At 40.9% G+C, this 18,449-nt stretch overlaps 1 protein-coding gene across 1 annotated transcript; it reads right to left on the reverse strand.

The window, feature by feature from the left end:
* Positions 1 to 538: 538 nt before the first annotated feature.
* UPL7 (ubiquitin-protein ligase 7) lies at positions 539 to 6,820 on the reverse strand. The gene is made up of 15 exons (XM_078959531.1): positions 6,630 to 6,820; positions 6,287 to 6,409; positions 5,866 to 6,106; positions 5,138 to 5,718; positions 4,161 to 5,027; positions 3,739 to 4,079; positions 3,363 to 3,641; positions 3,021 to 3,273; positions 2,755 to 2,925; positions 2,567 to 2,659; positions 2,370 to 2,477; positions 1,237 to 1,353; positions 1,056 to 1,145; positions 866 to 976; positions 539 to 781 (listed from the first exon to the last, which is right to left on the reverse strand). The coding sequence occupies exons 1-14, from the start codon at positions 6,651 to 6,653 to the stop codon at positions 893 to 895; spliced, it is 3,372 nt and encodes a 1,123-aa protein (XP_078815657.1). The 5' UTR covers positions 6,654 to 6,820; the 3' UTR covers positions 539 to 781; positions 866 to 892.
* Between the last annotated feature and the right edge of the window lie 11,629 nt (positions 6,821 to 18,449).

Genomic DNA, 18,449 nt, shown 5'->3' on the forward strand with positions numbered 1-18,449 from the left:
TGACCAACTATCTTAAATTTAGACTGATTTAACATAAATAAGGTTTTATTTTTTTTACAAATCAAACCTAATATCAATATCCAACATATTTCTTGGAGATAGAAACAAAAATATGAGATTAAAGTCGTCAATATAGGACATCAACATTAAATATAATTAAAAAAAAACTTTCAATAGTTGTTCGACAGTTCTTATAGAATCAATTGTTTTAAGTTGTTTTTGATAGTTGTTGATTGAATCAATTGTTGTTTGATAGTTGCTAGTGAATCAAACTCAGTCTCTTAGCATATCAATATCAAAGTCAATCCATACTCATAACTGCATTGAACATCTTCCACTACATTTTTTTTAATGGACCTCTAGTACTTTTTTAAATGAATCTATTGATTACAATTTCTTAAATAATATATATTCCATCGAAAACTTGGAAATAATCCACGGAGAGAACCAATCTATGTAGTGTCATTAAACAACACGATGAATTTACAAGTAAATAATTGTTTAAATTCAATACCATTTCGTTTTAAGTTTGATCAAATAACAAAAATATGATGAAATCCCATTTGACACTCATAAATTCCAATTACACCAAAAATGACATTGACATGTGAGACTAAAATCCCCTAGGCACTCGTATAAAATCACCAATCACGCTACAAAATACAATTTTAATTCATATACATCATACACAAACCTTTAACTTGTTGGATAAACTTTACATCAATAATTTATAAGTGAATCACATACATCATCCCCTTCACTTACTATCCATCAAGTAATCCTATGTAGAAATTTAAAAATAAAAAAATAAAGAAATACATTACAAATCATATTCATGAAATATGCACAAAATATAGAGGCTTACCTAAGTAATGCACACTATTTAAGTGATTTATGAAAGTTCAAATCCTGCATTGGAATTAATGGCATATAGTAGCTTTGTTCTTAATGTGCTTGATCTTTTGTAAGTTGGAAGCTGCATATTATTAAATTAAATTAAAAATATTATCATCACCTTAATAAAAGAAAATTATATATATATTTTTTAAAAATACCTTGAGAGTATTATAGCATGTTGAAGCTGATGGAAGACGATCAACATCTTGTCCTCCAAATGATGCCCAAAGTGGTAAATCACATGCAACCTATATTAATTAAAATCTTTCTCTTATTAAAAATAAAAGTTCATATTCATAACTAATTAATAAAAGATTATAATTTTATTAAAAAATATACCTTGTGGATTGTAAAACTTGGCTGCAAGTGTTTAAACCCAAGCAATGGAGCCCGAGAACAACTTGTCACAAATTTCATTAACAGACACCTTTCTTTTGGCTCAAATTCTCTTATTACCTGACTCAAGTAAAAATGTCATTAGTAACACAAAAAATAACAATGTAATTTACTTTTTTACCCCTGGTAGCAATGTACTTACATTTCTTTACCAATAATAAAAACTACTGGTGATTTGAATGAATAAAATAATATAAAATGTTGGTATGTAAGATTACTTGTGTAATTTGAAAGAGAGATGACATATTTATAACAACAAATAATAAGTAATTATAAAAATCACAGGGGCCCAAACTGTAATTAAGTGTTCTTGTAAAAAAAAATACCAAAACTTGGACCTAGAGTGCAGAGCATTGTAAACTATAGAGACTAAAAGTGTAAGTCGTTCATTTCTTGCAAATTAAAAACTACACCGACCAAAAGTATAATTTCGGAAAATTAAAATTACAGGGACTGGACATGTAATTCATGCAATCCAAAAACTTCAGGGACCGAAAATGTAATTCCGGATAATTAAAACCACAGGGACCAAAAGTGTCTGTTGCTTATTTCATTCTTGCAAATTAAAAAGAACACGTACCAAAAGTGTAATTCCAGAAATTTAAAACTACAGGGCCAAAAATGTAATTTATGCAAATTAAAAAATACAAGAATCAAAAGTCGTAATTTCGGAAAGTTAAAACTACAGGGACCAAAAATGTAATTCCGGAAAATTAAAACTATAGGGAGCAAAAGTGTGTTGCTTATTTCCTTCTTGAAAATTATGAAGTGCAAGGACCAAAAGTGTAATTCCAGAAATTTAAAACTACAGGGCCAGAAATGTAATTTATACAAATTAAAAACTACAGGGACCAAAAATGTAATAATTCCGGAAAATTAAAACTACAGACCAGAAATGTAACTCATGGAAACTAAAAACTACAGGGACCAAAAATGTAATTCCGGAAAGTTAAAACTATAGGGACCAAAAGTGTCTGTTGCTTATTTCCCTTTTGCAAATAAAAAAAGTGAAAGGACCAAAAGTGTAATTCCGGAAATTTAAAACTACAGGGACCAGAAATGTAATTTACACATACCTCCCAAAAGAGCTTAACTGTCCGACTTCCTTCAGTGTAACCACCAGTGTACCGTGTGTTATCCCTCAAATCATCAACATCAATGTCATGGTTCCCACCAGAAAGAAGCTTTTTTTTTTAAATATTAAAAACTTCAGTTGATTTAAATTAAAAAAAAAAAAAATTAAGACAAATCAATTTAAGCAAATACTTAATACCTGATTAAATTCACTGGCATTAAACAATTTCAACCAAGATGGGGATATAAGATCTGTCAATCCTCTATAAAACGCATTTGAAAGTGGCAATACCTGTAAAATAATCAGCAGCATCAAATATCTTATAGTGAAATTTGTTTTTTTTTTTTTTTTTTTCTCGGAATGAAAGGGTAAAAAGGTCATTTTACCTGTCGGTTAAGTTTATAATCTGCCATAGCATATATATACTGCAACTTATTATCATTTGTGACAATGACGTCTTTACCCCCGGTTTTCAGCTCTACAACATTTCGTTTTCCAGGTAACTCTTCAGTAACTGTAAAATCTAGACACAGATCCTTCACATCACCATCATAATGCTGCAATAATATATCAAGAAGAAAACAAGAACGAATTATAATAACTTATTTACGATTTTACCCTTTTTATTTTATTTTTAAAATATATCCTTTACCTTAACATACATAAGATTCTTGTAAAGTTCAGGATCCAATGCTGAAAGCTCATCAATAAAGCTGTAACGACCTAAAAGCTTTTGAACAAAAACATGGGAGAAAGAATAATCTAGTAATATTCCTTCATAAAGTGCTTTTCCAACAACTCTTCCAACAAATTCAATCATTTGTATGCCATTATCCATGGATCTTGCAGCCGAATTTGGAATCAGAAGCCTGTCTGAAGTCGATGTCTGGCTGAATAATCCATAACTTTACCAAAAAAAAAATATATATATAATGATTTAATAAAGTTTGTTAAGGTTTATAAAAAAAAAAAAATTCCATGTCAGCAAACTTACTCAGGAGCAAAAGCAGCTTTTGCTATGTCTGTTAGAAACTCTTTTGATAAACCACCATAATCTAATCCAGCTTCAGGTAGACCACATTCACTAACAAATGACACGTGTATGCTTGACTTTAATCTTGACCCAAGACAATTCAATTGTTGGAATCCATCTTCAACAATATGACTACGCCTGATTACTACCTCAACTGCTTGTGGGCCAGGTCCTATGATTTCACCAGCCATTCTTCTAGAAACTTTATCCATTCCAATCAGTTCTCTAAACATCTCAACTCTGATACCCAAACAATCAAACAAACAAACATTGTTAATCATATTCATATCATCATATGATCATATCAACTTCAGATTACTCGGTTACTTGATTTTACCTTTCTTCAAATGGAAAAACATGTGGGGTTGTGGTGATAACAGAGTGCATACTTGAAATGGGGAATGAATCGTCTGATGATCTTAGATTGGTTGATAGAAGAGCTTCATGAGTTCTTGCAGCAACTGCAATTGGTGGACGATTTTTTTTAGCTGGAGAAAGCCAAAGTTCATGGGGACAAAACTCGTGTCTACAATCTCTTTCATATAACAAATGTAGACATCGAACACAAGCATCCATTAATGGACGATTATTCCATGTAATGTTGTAAGACAAAGTGTTGTACACTAATGTATTCAGCATTGATGCGATTCTTCTCTGTTGCTCTAGTGTAAATGGCACCTACACAAACACCAAATTCATAAATACAAAGTAACATATGAGAAGGGCATATTAGTAATTTAGTATTAGGATTAGGATTACCTGTTTTTCATAGAACTCTATGTCATCAAGAACAAGCAAAAGGTGTGCATAAACAGCAGAGAAAAGATGGAGTAAATGAGAAGAATCAGTTGTTAAGCCTTCTGGACCTTTTCTGAAAGGCTCAATATCCCATACATCAGAAGAGTCATCAATTTGAGTGCCAATGTTGTTAACAGACTCTGTGTTGTCTATATCTCCTTGGGATTTTCCAGTGATTTTGTTTAATACATTGGCCCATTTAGTGCTTCCGTTTTTAGATAATCCTTTTTTCTTTTTCTTGGAGATTCTATTTCTATCTCTTGAATCTTCAGTAATGTTGAAGTTAGCATCAGGGGTGGATTTTGATTTAGGGAAGAAGGAGTTTTCGAGTGATTCCCAGAGATTTGAAAGAAATCCAGGGGTGAATGAGAGCATATTGAGGATAGGCATTGATCCAGCAACTGGATTGAGGATTGTAAATATTCTTAGCATACAGGAATAATAATATGCAACATCTGTCAATTCATATGAATCATTTTCCAAAGTCAATAACTTCATTAAATGCCATTGTTGACAAACAGGGTTGAGTAAATCTTTGTATGACATGTTGGATTGGAGTGACTGATTCTGATTCTGATTCTGATTCCATTCAGCTCCCTCAAACCAAGTTAATAAATTTTCAGCAAGAATGATGACAACATGAAGGTAAGATGAAAAGTCTAGATCTTGAGTGAATCTTCCAGAATCTTTGGAATTGTTGTCTACACCTGTTGCAAGAGAAATAATGTTTGCAAGTGTCCAACCAACAGGAGGCAACACATTTGGAGTTGAACTTTGTTCCAAATTATTCAACTTTGAAATCTCATCTAAAACTCTCTCTTTTGATATCTGTCATCACCTGCCAAAGGTTGATCAGCTTCTCTCATGCTTTATGTATTAATAAAGTATTAATGATGAAGAATAAGTTGTGCTAAAGTATGTAAGTTTACAAGGATTACCAATATTTGCATGAAGCAAGGTGACAAGATGGATTTATGCTTTATAGCAGATAAGAGTACAGCTGGCAGACGTTGAGTAAACCAAGGAATTGTGAGCAGAAGCACACAATATTGCTCAACAGCAATCTGCAAATCTTGGAGACCATTTTCATTCATATTCATGTTGAAGGGTCTCAGTGCTAAAGTGATTGCACTTGCAGTAATCAAGAATCTGTCATCTGTATGTGTATGTCCAGTAGTTGAAGAAAGAGGAACTTCCAATCTACTAATGTATCTTCTGATGGAAATGTAAAGCCGACTTTTCTCACTGCACATGTATGATACTAGATCTTTCACTGATGTATGTGCTTCTTGAAGAGTGACATCATCAAGAGTTTTCCATCCTTTCAGATCAGTCAAGCTAACAACAAATCGCATTGCCATAGATGTAAGAACAATGTATTGGTGTCCCTCTTGATATGAGTAATCACATTCTGAAAGAATGAGTAGACATAAGGAAATCAACTTCTTTGCTTGATATGTCCATGTTCTTCTCTCTTCAATGTTAGATGTGGCAAGGGAGCAGAAGTTTCTCTGTGGATCTTTAAAAGGAAAACTTGAATTAAGGATTTGTAAATCAGTTCAAAAGTATTTAAAATCATAGAAATGATAAAAAGTGGTAGACACAAAAAGTGTTATATAATGCGTTTAAGAATCTGATGTTTAAGTAGAGAAAAAGCATAGCATACCACTGGAATTTATGCTCTCCAAAAGAATTTTGAAGCAGATCTGCATACATTCTACATCTCTATTTTCAAACCTTTGACGTCCAGTTGCTAAAGTTGTAATGAAGAAAAGAAAAGGTTTCAATAGGTTGTTGGAAATCCAATCTCTGCTCATAGGAACTGGATGACTATTAAGCATCTCCTGCCACTCTTCTCGAAGATGTGCAGCTGCCATCTTTGTTGAAGCATAGCGTCTCCAAACCCTCTACACAAGATTTGAGAAGTCATTCACTTAACCAATTGTTTAGTTCTTGGGTATAATGTAGAAGCCATCAGATTCTTCTCAAAAGTAAAAAATTCAATTAATTTCAATCAGTAAAGTAACAAGTTCAATCCTCAAAGACAGCATGTAGCTCTTATTTTGGAAGGACGGAAGCACAAAAACCTGAATAAAAAGTGAAGCTGCGGAAGCTCGCCGCATGTAATTGCGAAATTCCCTCTCTTGCGTAACCTTTTCAAGTAAGGCATCCCTAGTGATCTCTTTCGCACTCGAACCACGTAGCGACACCTAAATCCAACCAAAACAGCGTTCAGAAAGTAATTCTAAGATGTTCAATCCACTCAACCACCAACTAATTCATCAATTAAGCCAAATTCTGATACAAAATCACACAGGAAATTCTTATATTGATTTTAAATTGAAATAAATACATGGTAACATCGCCCTAGGTATTAAATTATCATGAATTGTGGTCAAACAAATTCGGGAATTGCACATATCAGAAAACCTGCTGTTTACGACGTCCGTCCATGGGGATACAGAGCGGAAGATCGAGTGAATTGGAAGTCGAATCAACAACGTAAGTGTGACCAAACTAGCGTCGTCGACTCCAATGATCGATCATGGAATGAGTACAACTGCTTTTTTGCGTAACACCACAGGTAGATCGCTGTATGTTTGGCAACTGAGTTGGGGGCAAATCTATCTTTATTTAAGAAGGCGTCATTATAAATATATAAATATAGGCATCTTTTTTTTTTAACGAAATTATCAGAAAATCTCAATTTTTGGAAAAGTTCCATTTTAGTTTTAAATTTATTTTTTAATAGAAAAGTCTCAATTAATTTTACACATTATTATGTCATTTTATGTTAAAAAGAAAAAATAAATAAGTACCTAACATGTAGTAAGAATCAAGAGCAACTAACATGATATTTTGTTCTTCAAATGCTCAAAGACCTCCCAAATCTCCAGGAGAATTGACTAAAATTCTGATGTCTAGAAGTGTCTAAAAGATGCATGGGTGAGACGTAAATTGTGTGCCTTTGAGTTTTGGGTCTCCAAAGCTTTAATCCACTAACCCTGATTGAATCCAATCAACTCATAACCTATTTTTTTCAAGTTGTTTTAATTTTAAGCCCAATTTGGCTCTGCAAATCACCCGCGTATTCGCCCGGTCAATAATCTCTGCATGCACAAATATTTTCCATTTTCTTGTAAATTAAAAACCCATCTTCTCCAAACCTTCAAATAATCAACAAGTCCATTATTTGCTTCATCTTCATTAATTTTCTAGCCTGAGATTTTTCATTGTCTTCCAAGTCCATTTGTCTCTCAAAGATCCCACTTCATTAGTCTCCTTAAAATCTTCAATTGCACTCACAAAACTAAAAAGTACCAGAAATTGTCATAAAATAACAAAAAAAAAATATGCATGAAAATTAGTTAAATTATAAATGAAATATACTAAAATAAACTATAAAAAGAAGTAAATAAAATTAAACTATCACGCGCCGTGACCATGACTTGACATGTCGAGCTTCATAAGACAACAAAATATCGTGAAAGGTTCAAACGGGCACGCCGCAGACACCTGGTAGGCGCGTCACATCCTAGCGTCTAGACAACCTTTACCTTTTAAGGTTTTTACCAACTTTTGTTATGATTTTAGTGGTAATTACCAACTTTGTTATGATATTAGTCATATTTAACTTTTTTAAAATTTAACAAATTTACAATTTAGGGTCTCTGATTAGTTGTCGACTAATCCCCAATTAGACCGACTTTGAACGACGAAATAACGCCTAACAACGTTTACAACCTTGATATATATATATATATATATATATATGTGTGTGTGTGTGTGTATGTGTGTGTGTGTGTGTATATATATATATATATATATATATATATTACTAGTTCCAAATATAAATAACATTTACTATGTAAATGCATAACTCAATCATGACATTTGATCAATGAAAAATCAAATCATCCTTACAAAAATATGTACACTCCAAATCAGGTATTACCTTGAAGCCCTTTAAGAATTTTAAATATAGCATAATAAGTCCCTTAAGTACGATGGATGTACTTATGGGTACGCTTAGCGTACTTTGCAAGGAGGATCGTGGAGGGGCAGCACGTACGCTGGGTGTACGTGACGGGCATCTAAAACCCTAATTTCCAGACTTGAGGCCTATTTAAACGTCCTTAAGCCTCTTGGACCTAACCCAAGACAACCTCTACAGCCTTATTTCTCCCTTCTACTCCAGAGAGAGTTTGTGAGATCATTTTTGAGCTTAGAGTGTGCATTTGGGGCCATTTTAGTGCCCATTCAAGAAAGGAGAAGTTGTTGAGCAAGCTTGGAGTGACATTGGGCTTCAAGAACCTGCACCTAGTTCACATTGAGGAGCTTCTAGGGGTATAAAGCTTGGAGTGGCATTGGGTAGTAACTAACCTAGATGATATCACAAAGACAATCATCTATCATACGTCTCCTACTTGTGGGCCGACATTGTGGCCTTAGACCCACCGCTACTAGAAGGTAACTCACCTCGAAAGTAGCTGCTGAAAGTCTGCTTGCTAAGCGCCTGCCTGCTGAATCGGTAATCCTCCGGTTATAAATCATAAACATAGATTAGCCACTCATTCACACCCTTAGGTCAGATGACTGACCCACCCCTGGTCCAAGGTCAACTCCTTGGTCAAAGTCAACTTCCAGTTGACTGGAATCGTCGAGTCATGGAACTGACTCGTCGAGTCCTTCTCCCACTAACCCAGTCCTACTATACAAGCCCCTCTTCCTACTCACTGAGTCACCCTTAACTTTATACTTGGGAAGATAGGACCGGCTCGCGATCCGACTCGCCGAGTCCAAGAACAGAGTCCATACGAGCAGACCTCCCACTCGCTTCCAAATCCTTACCAGAGCATCCCTTATGAGGATTTGGATTTCTAGGACTATTTCAACACGTTAGATTGCTAATTTCGCGTGCAATTTCGAAGGGTTGGACCTTCATCATCTAAACCCCTCATACTCAGTAACTGTTCATCTGACTCGCCGAGTTTGAAGAACAACTTGTCGAGTACCAGGAAATCTTCATAGGACTCGCCGAGTTATTCATCCAACTCATCGAGTCTAAGGCCGTCTTCAAAGAACTCGTCGAGTTCCACTTTGGGACTCGCTGAGTCCCTTGACCCATTTCCCATATAGACCAAATTTGAGACATGCAACGCTTCAAAATCATAGATCTATGTTCCTAGGGCATGCTTATCGCGTAAAGTTGCAAACTTTACGTGCATGCATGGCCCTACAAGCTTCAAAAGGTAAATCCAAGCTCTTTATGAGGTCATACCCTCAATGGGGACCTCAATCACTTCATCCACAGGAACTTTATGCTTCTAATACGTCCACACGGTCTAGATCTAAAGTCCTTTCAGATAATTAAGCACAAACACATGGAGTTTGGTGTTTTAGGGATTGAAAACCACCAATTTGGGACAAAAATGGTATCTAATGAACTAGAGGTCAAGGTACGAACTTTTCTACCTGAATGAAAGCCTCTTGCAGGGTAGATGTCGGATCTACTTCTCCTCCTTGCACTCTTCCACCTTCTTCTTCTTCTTCTCTTGAGCTTCAAACTTCCTTCATAAGGCCAAAATCACTTACAAGGACAAAAAGGGGGCTAGGGTTTCACTTTACAGCTCTTCTGGATGTGTAAGGGACAAGGGAGGCCGAGTTAGTGTGCTTAAATAGGGTGCAAACACCCGGGTTAGGGTTTTTGCCCAAACAGGGCCTACTCGCCGAGTCTGGGAACCGACTTGCCGAGTTCGAGGCTTAAACCCCGCTTCTCATCACGCTCCTACTCGGCGAGTCGATCCTTCAACTCGCTGAGTCCAAGGCAAAAATGCAAGAAATAAGAGTTTTTAATTACAAGAAATGCGTACTGGGAACCAAGTGCTACAAATCTCCCCCACTTAGCTCGGGGTAGTGGTCCATCATTTCTTCCACCGGCTCCCAAGTCCACTCCAATCCTTTCCGGTGCTGTCATTGCACCTTTACGAGTTCCACCCTCTTGTTCCTCAGATCCTCCGACTTCCTGTCGAGGAATGCCACAGGTCGCTCGATGTAATTCAGGTTGTCATCGACCTGAATATCCTCCAAAGGCACCACTGTCGAGTCGTCCACCAAACACTTACGCAACTGAGAGACGTGGAAAGTGTTGTGGATCTGGCTGAGTTCTGCTGGCAGATCCAACCTATATGCCACCTTGCCCACCCGGGCTACAACCCTAAATGGATCGATGTACGTTGGGCCCAACTTGCCCTGTTTTCTGAATCGGATGACGCCTTTCCATGGCGACACCTTCAGAAGAACCATATCCCCGACTTGTAATTCCAAGTCCGAACGGCGCATGTTGGCATAACTTTTCTGCCGACTCTGTGCAGTCTGAAGCCTGCTCTGAACTTGCTGAATCTTTTCGGTCGTCTTGAGCACTACATCGGTGCTCCCCATGACCCTCTGGCCAACCTCACCCCAACATATCGGGGTCCGACACCTCCTTCCGTACAACATTTTGAAGGGAGGTCGATCAATACTCGCGTGGTAACTGCTGTTGTACGAGAACTCAGCTAGAGAAAGATAGGTATCCCAGCTACCACCGAAGTCTAGCACACATGCCCGCAACATATCCTCAAGAGTCTGGATGGTCCGCTCACTCTGACCATTTGTCTGCGGATGAAAGGCGGTGCTAAAATGCAGACGAGTGCCCAAATCGTCATGAAATTTCTTCCAAAACCTGGAAGTAAAACGCACATCCCTATCTAAAATCACGGATACTGGCACCCCGTGCCACGCCATTATCTCCCTGATATAGATGTTGGCCAACTTTTCGACCGATATGCTCTCCTGGATGGGAATAAAATGGGCGCTTTTGGTCAATCGATCCACGATGACCCATATCGAATCCACTCCTCGCGCGGTCTTGGGAAGCTTTATGATAAAATCCATCGTAATATCTTCCCATTTCCACAACGGGATGCCCAACGGCTGCATCTTGCCATGTGGTCTGTGATGCTCGACCTTGACCTTCCTGCAGGTCAAACACCGCTCAACGTACCAAGCCACATCTCGCTTCATGCAGGGCCACCAATAGTCTAGACAAAGATCCCTATACATCTTCGTTGCCCCGGGATGAATAGAGAACCGGGATTTGTGCGCCTCCTCCATCAGAACCTGACGCACGCCACCATGATAAGGGACCTACACCCTACGGTGAAGAGTCAATAACCCTCGGCTATCATAGTTGAAGGAGGAAACCTGCCCCACAATCCGCTCACTCTTCCGATGTTCCTCCTTCATATCCTCCTGCTGAGCCTCCCGAATCCGCTCCAATAGCGGAGTCACTACTGTCATCCGTAGGCAGATATCTCGGATCGGTGCTGCCTTACGGCTAAGTGTGTCGGCCACCACATTGGCCTTCCCTGGGTGATAGAGGATCTCGCAATCATAATCCTTTACCACATCCAACCACCGACGTTGCCTCATGTTTAGATTCGGCTGATCCATGAGGTACCTCAAACTCTTATGGTCTATGTAAATGGTACAACGAACCCTATAGAGGTAATGACGCCAAATCTTGAGGGCGAACACAACAACCCCCACTCCCAAGTCATGTGTCGGGTAATTCGCATCGTGAGGCTTCAGCTGCCTCGACGCGTAGGAAATGACATGCCCTCTCTGCATCAATACCGCACCCAAACTTGAGATGGACGCATCGCAGTACACAACAAAATCCTCTATGCCCTCTGGCAGGGCTAAGATTGTAGCACCTGGTTTCCGGTATGTGAATTTTATTTGAGCATTGCCCTATTTTAGCCTTGGACTCGGCAAGTCATAAGGTCCGACTCGCCGAGTAGGGACGAGACTCAGGACACGTTTAAGTGGGCGACTCGGCGAGTCCATATCCTGGACTCGGCGAGTCACCGCTGCTGGATGAAACCCTAAGTTTCAAGGGTTTGCACCCTATTTAAACCCTCATTCCGCCCCAACTCGTCCCCATTCACCCCCAGAACTCCCCCAACATCGTTTTCCCTTATTTCCTTGAGAGATTGAAGTGTTCTTGGTGTGTTCTTGAAGGTTTTGAGGAGAAAGAGGAGTAGATCAAGAAGAGGAGAAGGAGATCAGCCATCTTTGTGTCATTTCAACATTTTCCTTGAGGTATAGCTCGTTTCCCCTCTGTTTTCAAGCTTGTAATCCCTTTTTGCTTCATAGGAGTCCTTCTTGGGCTCTTCCCCAAGCTTGTTTGTGCTTTGTGGGTGATGATAAGTGGTTAGCCTTTAGATCTAGGCATGATTTAGTCCCTGGAGCTTGGATCTAATGCCTTTATGGGGTCATATTGCATGAAAGCTCTAGATCTACCTCTTTTGGTGCACTTTGAGCCTTAAAATCCATATTGGTGAATATCTACACGTAAAGCTGGAAACTTTACGTGTGATTTGTTTCCTAGAAGCCCAGATCTATGAATGGACTGGACTGGAATCGAGCAAATCGGTGTATTTGGGGGATGCATGGCGACGACTCGGCGAGTCGTATAGGTGACTCGGCGAGTCTGGTCGCGAGTCACCGAATTGGTCCCTTCATGATGTATCGAGTTGAGCCGTGAGTCACAGGGGGTGACTCGGTGAGTTGGGAGCTGAACTCACCCATGTTAGGACTCGGCGAGTCAATGCCCTGACTCGGCGAGTCCAAGGCAATCTTCATAAGATCAAGAACAGACTCGGCGAGTTGTTCATACAACTCGGCGAGTCTTAGCATATGTGTTCTTCGGATGAAGATGAACTCGACGAGTTGTTCATACGACTCGGCGAGTAGGATGAAGGAGTTGAATGACAGTTTAGAAGATAAACTCGTCGAGTCATAGCCCAACTCGACGAGTAGAATCAGGGACCCAGGACAATAGTTTGCTAGGGACTCGGCGAGTGGAGATCCACTCGGCGAGTCGGGTAAACTAAAAGTTGACTTCGATTTGACTTAGGGCTAGACCAGGGGTAAAATGGTCTTTTTACCCAAAGGACAGTTAGCAGTGTATGATTAAGTATATTGTGGGAATTACAGCCGAGGAGTTTCCGGAGCAGCAGCAGCAGTAGTAGGTGATCAATTCCCACACAGACCAGCAGCTATTTCGAGGTGAGTTTCCTTTCATTAGTAACGGGTCTAAGGCACCAAGGCCGGCCCGTATAGATGAGACGTTAGTATTATAGTGTGGGCCGAGCCCGTATCTATTAGTCGAGTTGATTGTGATATATACCAGTATGATAGAACTGTTTATACTTGTTGTCTGCGTGATACTTGTATGATATGTGTTGGCGGTTGGGTGTGGGCGAGGCCCGTATCCCTCCGAGAGTGGAGTGTGGGCTAGGCCCGTACCTCCCAGGTAGCGAAGTGTGGGCGGGGCCCGTATCTTCACGAGTGTGGGCGGGGCCCGTATCTCTCAGAAAGTGAGGTGTGGGCGGGGCCCGTATCCTCACGAGTGTGGGCGGGGCCCGTATCTCCTAATTGCATGTTATTTGTTATATGTTGTATGGTATGGGGTATTATGGGGGAGCTCACTAAGCTTTGTGCTTACGGTTTCAGTTTTTGGTTTCAGGTACCTCCTCAGCTAGGGGAAAGGAGCCGGCACGGTAGCAGCATGTCACACACACACTCTTCGGTTTCCGCATTTATGAGATTCACTGGGATTGTACTCTGATATTTGATGGATTGTATGGTTTGAATATTAAAACGTGCTTTGCGATGTGTTATGGCGTGATCAAACAATGCTTTTATTTATTAATGTCTTCTAAAAGTAATATTTTAAAATGAAATTTTTGGACATGAAAATTGGGTCGTTACAAAGATTGGCGCCTCTCAAAATCTCTGTCTCAGTTTCTCGAATGCTGCATGCTGCTCAGGCCCCCAACGAAAGACCACGACCTTCCTTGTTAGCCTGGTCAATGGTACGACTATCTTGGATGAATCTCCGATAATAGCCCGCTAAACCCAGGAAACTCCGAATCTCAGATGGAGACTTTGGAAACTTCCATCTCATCACGGCCTCTACCTTGGCCGGGTCTACTGAAATCCCGTCCTGGTTAACAAGGTGCCCAAGAAACTGCACCTCGCGCAACCAGAACTAACTCTTGGAGAACTTAGCATATAAGATCTCTTTCCTCAGGGTCTCCAACACCTCTCGGAGATGCCCCTCGTGCTCCTCCTGCGTCTTGGAATAAACCAAGATGTCATCAATGAAAACTATCACAGACCGATCCAGCATCGGTCTGCACACGCGGTTCATAAGATCCATGAACGCGGTAGGAGCATGGGTGAGCCCAAACGGCATCACCACGAACTCATAATGTCCATAGCGCGTCTGAAACACGGTCTTCTGCACATCCCCCTCTCTGACCCTCATATGATGATAACCTGAATGCAAATCGATCTAGGAGAACCAAGATGCTCCCTGCAACTGGTCAAAGAGATCATCAATCCTCGGGAGTGGGTAACGGTTCTTCACCGTTACCTTGTTCAGATCCCGATATTCTATACACATCCGATGCGACTCGTCCTTCTTCTTCACAAACAAAATTGGGGCTCCCCAGGGTGAACTGCTCGGCCTGGTAAATCTCTTGTCTAGCAGCTCCTGCACCTGCGTAGAAAACTCCTGCATCTCGGGAGGAGCCAACCGATAGGGTGCCTTAGCTATGGGAGTCGCACCAAGGACTAGGTCGATCCTGAACTCCACCTGACGCTCTGGAGGTATCGCAGACAACTCCTCGGGGAATACATCCGTGAACTCTCGTACTATGGGCACCTCGTCCACCGTCGCTCTACTTGCCTCCCGGGCATCCGCAACATACGCGATATAACCTGCGCAACCCTGCTGGAGGTAGCGCCTTGACCTCGCTGCCGAACATAAGGTTGGCCCTCGCTGTTGTCTCTCGCCCTGAATCACCAACTCTACCCTACTTGGGGCTCTGACTCGCACTAGCCGCTATGCGCAGTCTATCACTGCCCCATGGGGGCTTAACCAATCCATACCAATAATAACCTTGTTCCTTCGCAAAGGTATGGGAACCAGATCCACCAGATAACGCTCCTCAAATAATCTCAATACACAATCCCGGAAAACCTCTGATGCTCGCACCGATCGATCGTCGGAAATCTCCACCTCTAAAAGACAATCCAACCTGCCCGAAGACTCAGAAAACTTCTTACTAAGTGCAAGAGAAACAAATGATTGGGTAGCCCCCGAATCGAACAACACCTGAACTGGGATACCGTTCACATGGAACGATCCAGTCACCACATCGGGTGCGGCGCGTGCCTCCTCGGTAGTCAACTGGAATGCCCGACTCCTCACCACTGGAGCCTCTGCCTTGCCCTGCCGGCCATCAGTGATCCACAGGGTCGTTGGAGTTGGTGCCTTCACTGGCACTGATGCTGCTGTCAACTGGGGGCAATTGACCTTCTTGTGCCCCCTCTGGTTGCAGTGGAAGCACAACAACTCAGACGTCTGAATAACCGGTGCAGGGGCAGTATAATCCCTGCTGAAATGCCCCGTCTTGCCCCACTTGTAGCAGACCGACGATCCCAGTCTACATGCCCCCTCATGTGGCCTGCCGCATTTCCTGCAGCGGCCCGATCCTGACCGGCCTTTCGGCCCAGCATCTGATCCCTTGGGCTTCTTCTCCGAAGCCCTTGCAACCTGTACCTCTTCTACCTTCCTCTTCCGGATATGCTCCAGATCAATCTCCCTTTCCCTAGCCCTGGCAATCATGGAATCTAGGGTAGGGCAAGCTGAAAAACTAACATGCTCCCGGATGTCAGCTCATAGCATGTCGTGGTAGCGGGTCCGCCTCATATCCTCATGACCTGCATACTGGGGCACTAACAACGCCCTATCCCGGAACTTGGCGGTGATCTCCACCACAGTCTCCGTCATCTGCCTTATATCTAAAAACTCCCTGACCAGCTGCTGAAGCTTGACAGCCGGTGCAAACTCTGCCTTGAACCTGGTCACAAAGTCCGACCAGGTCATAGTCTCGACAACCGAGGCTCCCAATGAGTCACCAACAGACTCCCACTAGTCTCTAACTCTGCCTCTCAAACACCCTGCTGCATATCTCACCTTCGACCCCTCGGGGCAGAAGCTAATCAACTATGCAGACTCGATATCTACAATCCACCGCCTGACAGCTATGGGGTCCTTCGCTCCGTGAAAATCTGGCGCACCACTACCCCTGAAGTCCTTAAAGGATAGTGTGCGAGATCCCGACTGGCCAGATGCCATGTCGCTCCTGAATGCCCTGAGGCAATCCTCCATCAACTCAAATATCCCTTCCTTGATCGACTCGAAGATAATGGGAGTCGACTCAAGGATGCCCCTGGTGATCTCTGACGCGATGAACTCGCGTAGCCTCTCATCCCCTAGCTCAGAACGTGATCCCGAACCTGATCCCTCTCCTGAACTGCCAACTGCTGGCCTTGATCGTAGTACCACCATTCTGCAATATATATATACAATGACTATTAGCAATAATGATACCTCTTGAGGAACCACATCCACTACAAGTTCTCTGGCCTTATCTCGGCCTTCCTTAGTTCGGGTACGGATCCTCTGCTTTCAGTAGTACGCAACTTTTAATATAGCTTTCAAATAATTATAGTAATGTTATTAGGTACTTAAAATAATTATTTGGGCTATTATTATGAGTTATATTGAGTGTTATTTAACGCTTATATAATAATAATAATAGTCAGACTATTAATTTGTCACGGTTATCGTTAGACTAAACCCTAGTGGTATTGGTACTAGGTTTTATCGAAGGAAAGTTGTTTTGAGAGTATCGAAGCGCTGTCCGAGTGCTGAGTCACCACCATTCAGGTGAGTGCATAGTTACTTTCAGCTTACACATAGATATGAAATATTTTATATAAATTACGTGCTATGTGTGCATATTATCCGAATACTTGCTATCTATGCTGGGTGAACGATTTTATACACGTTTTAAATGATTTAAACTGTATATGTATTTTATATCTACGAAAATGTTGGGATAAGACATGGGTAGATGTAATAGATGAAATATTAGTTGGATGATGAGTTGAGAGGTGAAATAGACCGTGAGGTGAGGGTGAGAGGTGGACGATGTGAGAAGCCTTTTTCCCAAATGATGACCCCGTCATTCAGCAGAGTATGGATGACAACCACGGACTATTCTAGACAGTCCAGTGGAACACTAGCAGGCTCACAACCTGTAGGTGTTGTGAACGACGTGTTCACCGGTGTACTCTAAAAAAAACCCATTGATATGTATTGCGAGTGGACTCTCAAAAACGATACTGTCAATAAAACCCAACATATGCGCCTAAAGGACTCTACCGGCAGAAGCGCCTAATAGAGATCCTCATAACCCCGGCAGATGCACCTAAATGACTATTCCGGTAGATGCGCCCCTTAGAGAATGTCATAATTTTGGCAGCTGCGCCTAAGTGGCAGAACTAGTAGTTGTGCTTGACAGATGTGTCATTTACAACGATGGAATTCGTACCTATTCCTTAGGATACTCCTTAGGAATGAATGAACAAGAAATAGCTGATTCTTAGGGTAGATCCTTAAGAATAAAGAAGATAATGGGGATGGGTAATTGGGTTAACTGTTTGATGATTAAACATAATAATTATATTATTGTGGATTGAAAACCGTATGTACTCACCAGATTTCCCAACCTGACCCACTCAGTTTATTTATATCACAGATGTCGATATGAAGTGACATTACACTGAGAGATTAAAGAGATGTAGATCACTAGTGTAAATAAATATAAGTTCCGTTTATGCTTATGTTCCTGTATTGACAATGACATCACAAACGTTTTAAAATGAATAGAATACGTTTCTTCGAAAATGTTTTGATAACGTATTTATCGTATTTTTCTGGGAACAAATTCCACAATATTTTTATGAAAAGAAAGTACTCTGATTTTTATAAAACATAAACAAAATCGGTCTTTTCTGACCGTGAAAATGGTGATGTCACAATACACATTGTGTGTCGTAAATGCATGTCATAAATGTGCGTCGTCTATAGACGACGCGCAAAAGTGTGTCGTCTCTCGTTATGACAGATCCTTCCTTGACATGCATTTGCGCGTCGTCTGAGCGTTTTACGACACGCATTGCACGTTGTAAAATGTTGTTTTTCTAGTAATAACTACTTCACATCTGACAAACTACCACCATCTCATTCGTCTTCTCCCACATGTCCTCCCCCCTAAAAAAACC

Source organism: Lactuca saligna, chromosome 6 (genome assembly GCF_052625555.1).
Source record: "Lactuca saligna cultivar CGN05327 chromosome 6, ASM5262555v1, whole genome shotgun sequence".
Classification (NCBI taxonomy): Eukaryota; Viridiplantae; Streptophyta; class Magnoliopsida; order Asterales; family Asteraceae; genus Lactuca; species Lactuca saligna.

Bases quoted from the DNA above. Each gene is read 5' to 3' on its own strand.
- UPL7 (XM_078959531.1), bottom strand. From the start codon at position 6,653: ATGGACGGACGTCGTAAACAGCAG. The intron at 5,719-5,865 runs GTATGCTATGCT...TTCCTTTTAAAG, and splicing joins GGAGAGCATAAATTCCAGTG to ATCCACAGAGAAACTTCTGC. The intron at 2,660-2,754 runs GTAAAATGACCT...ATTATTTTACAG, and splicing joins ATTATAAACTTAACCGACAG to GTATTGCCACTTTCAAATGC.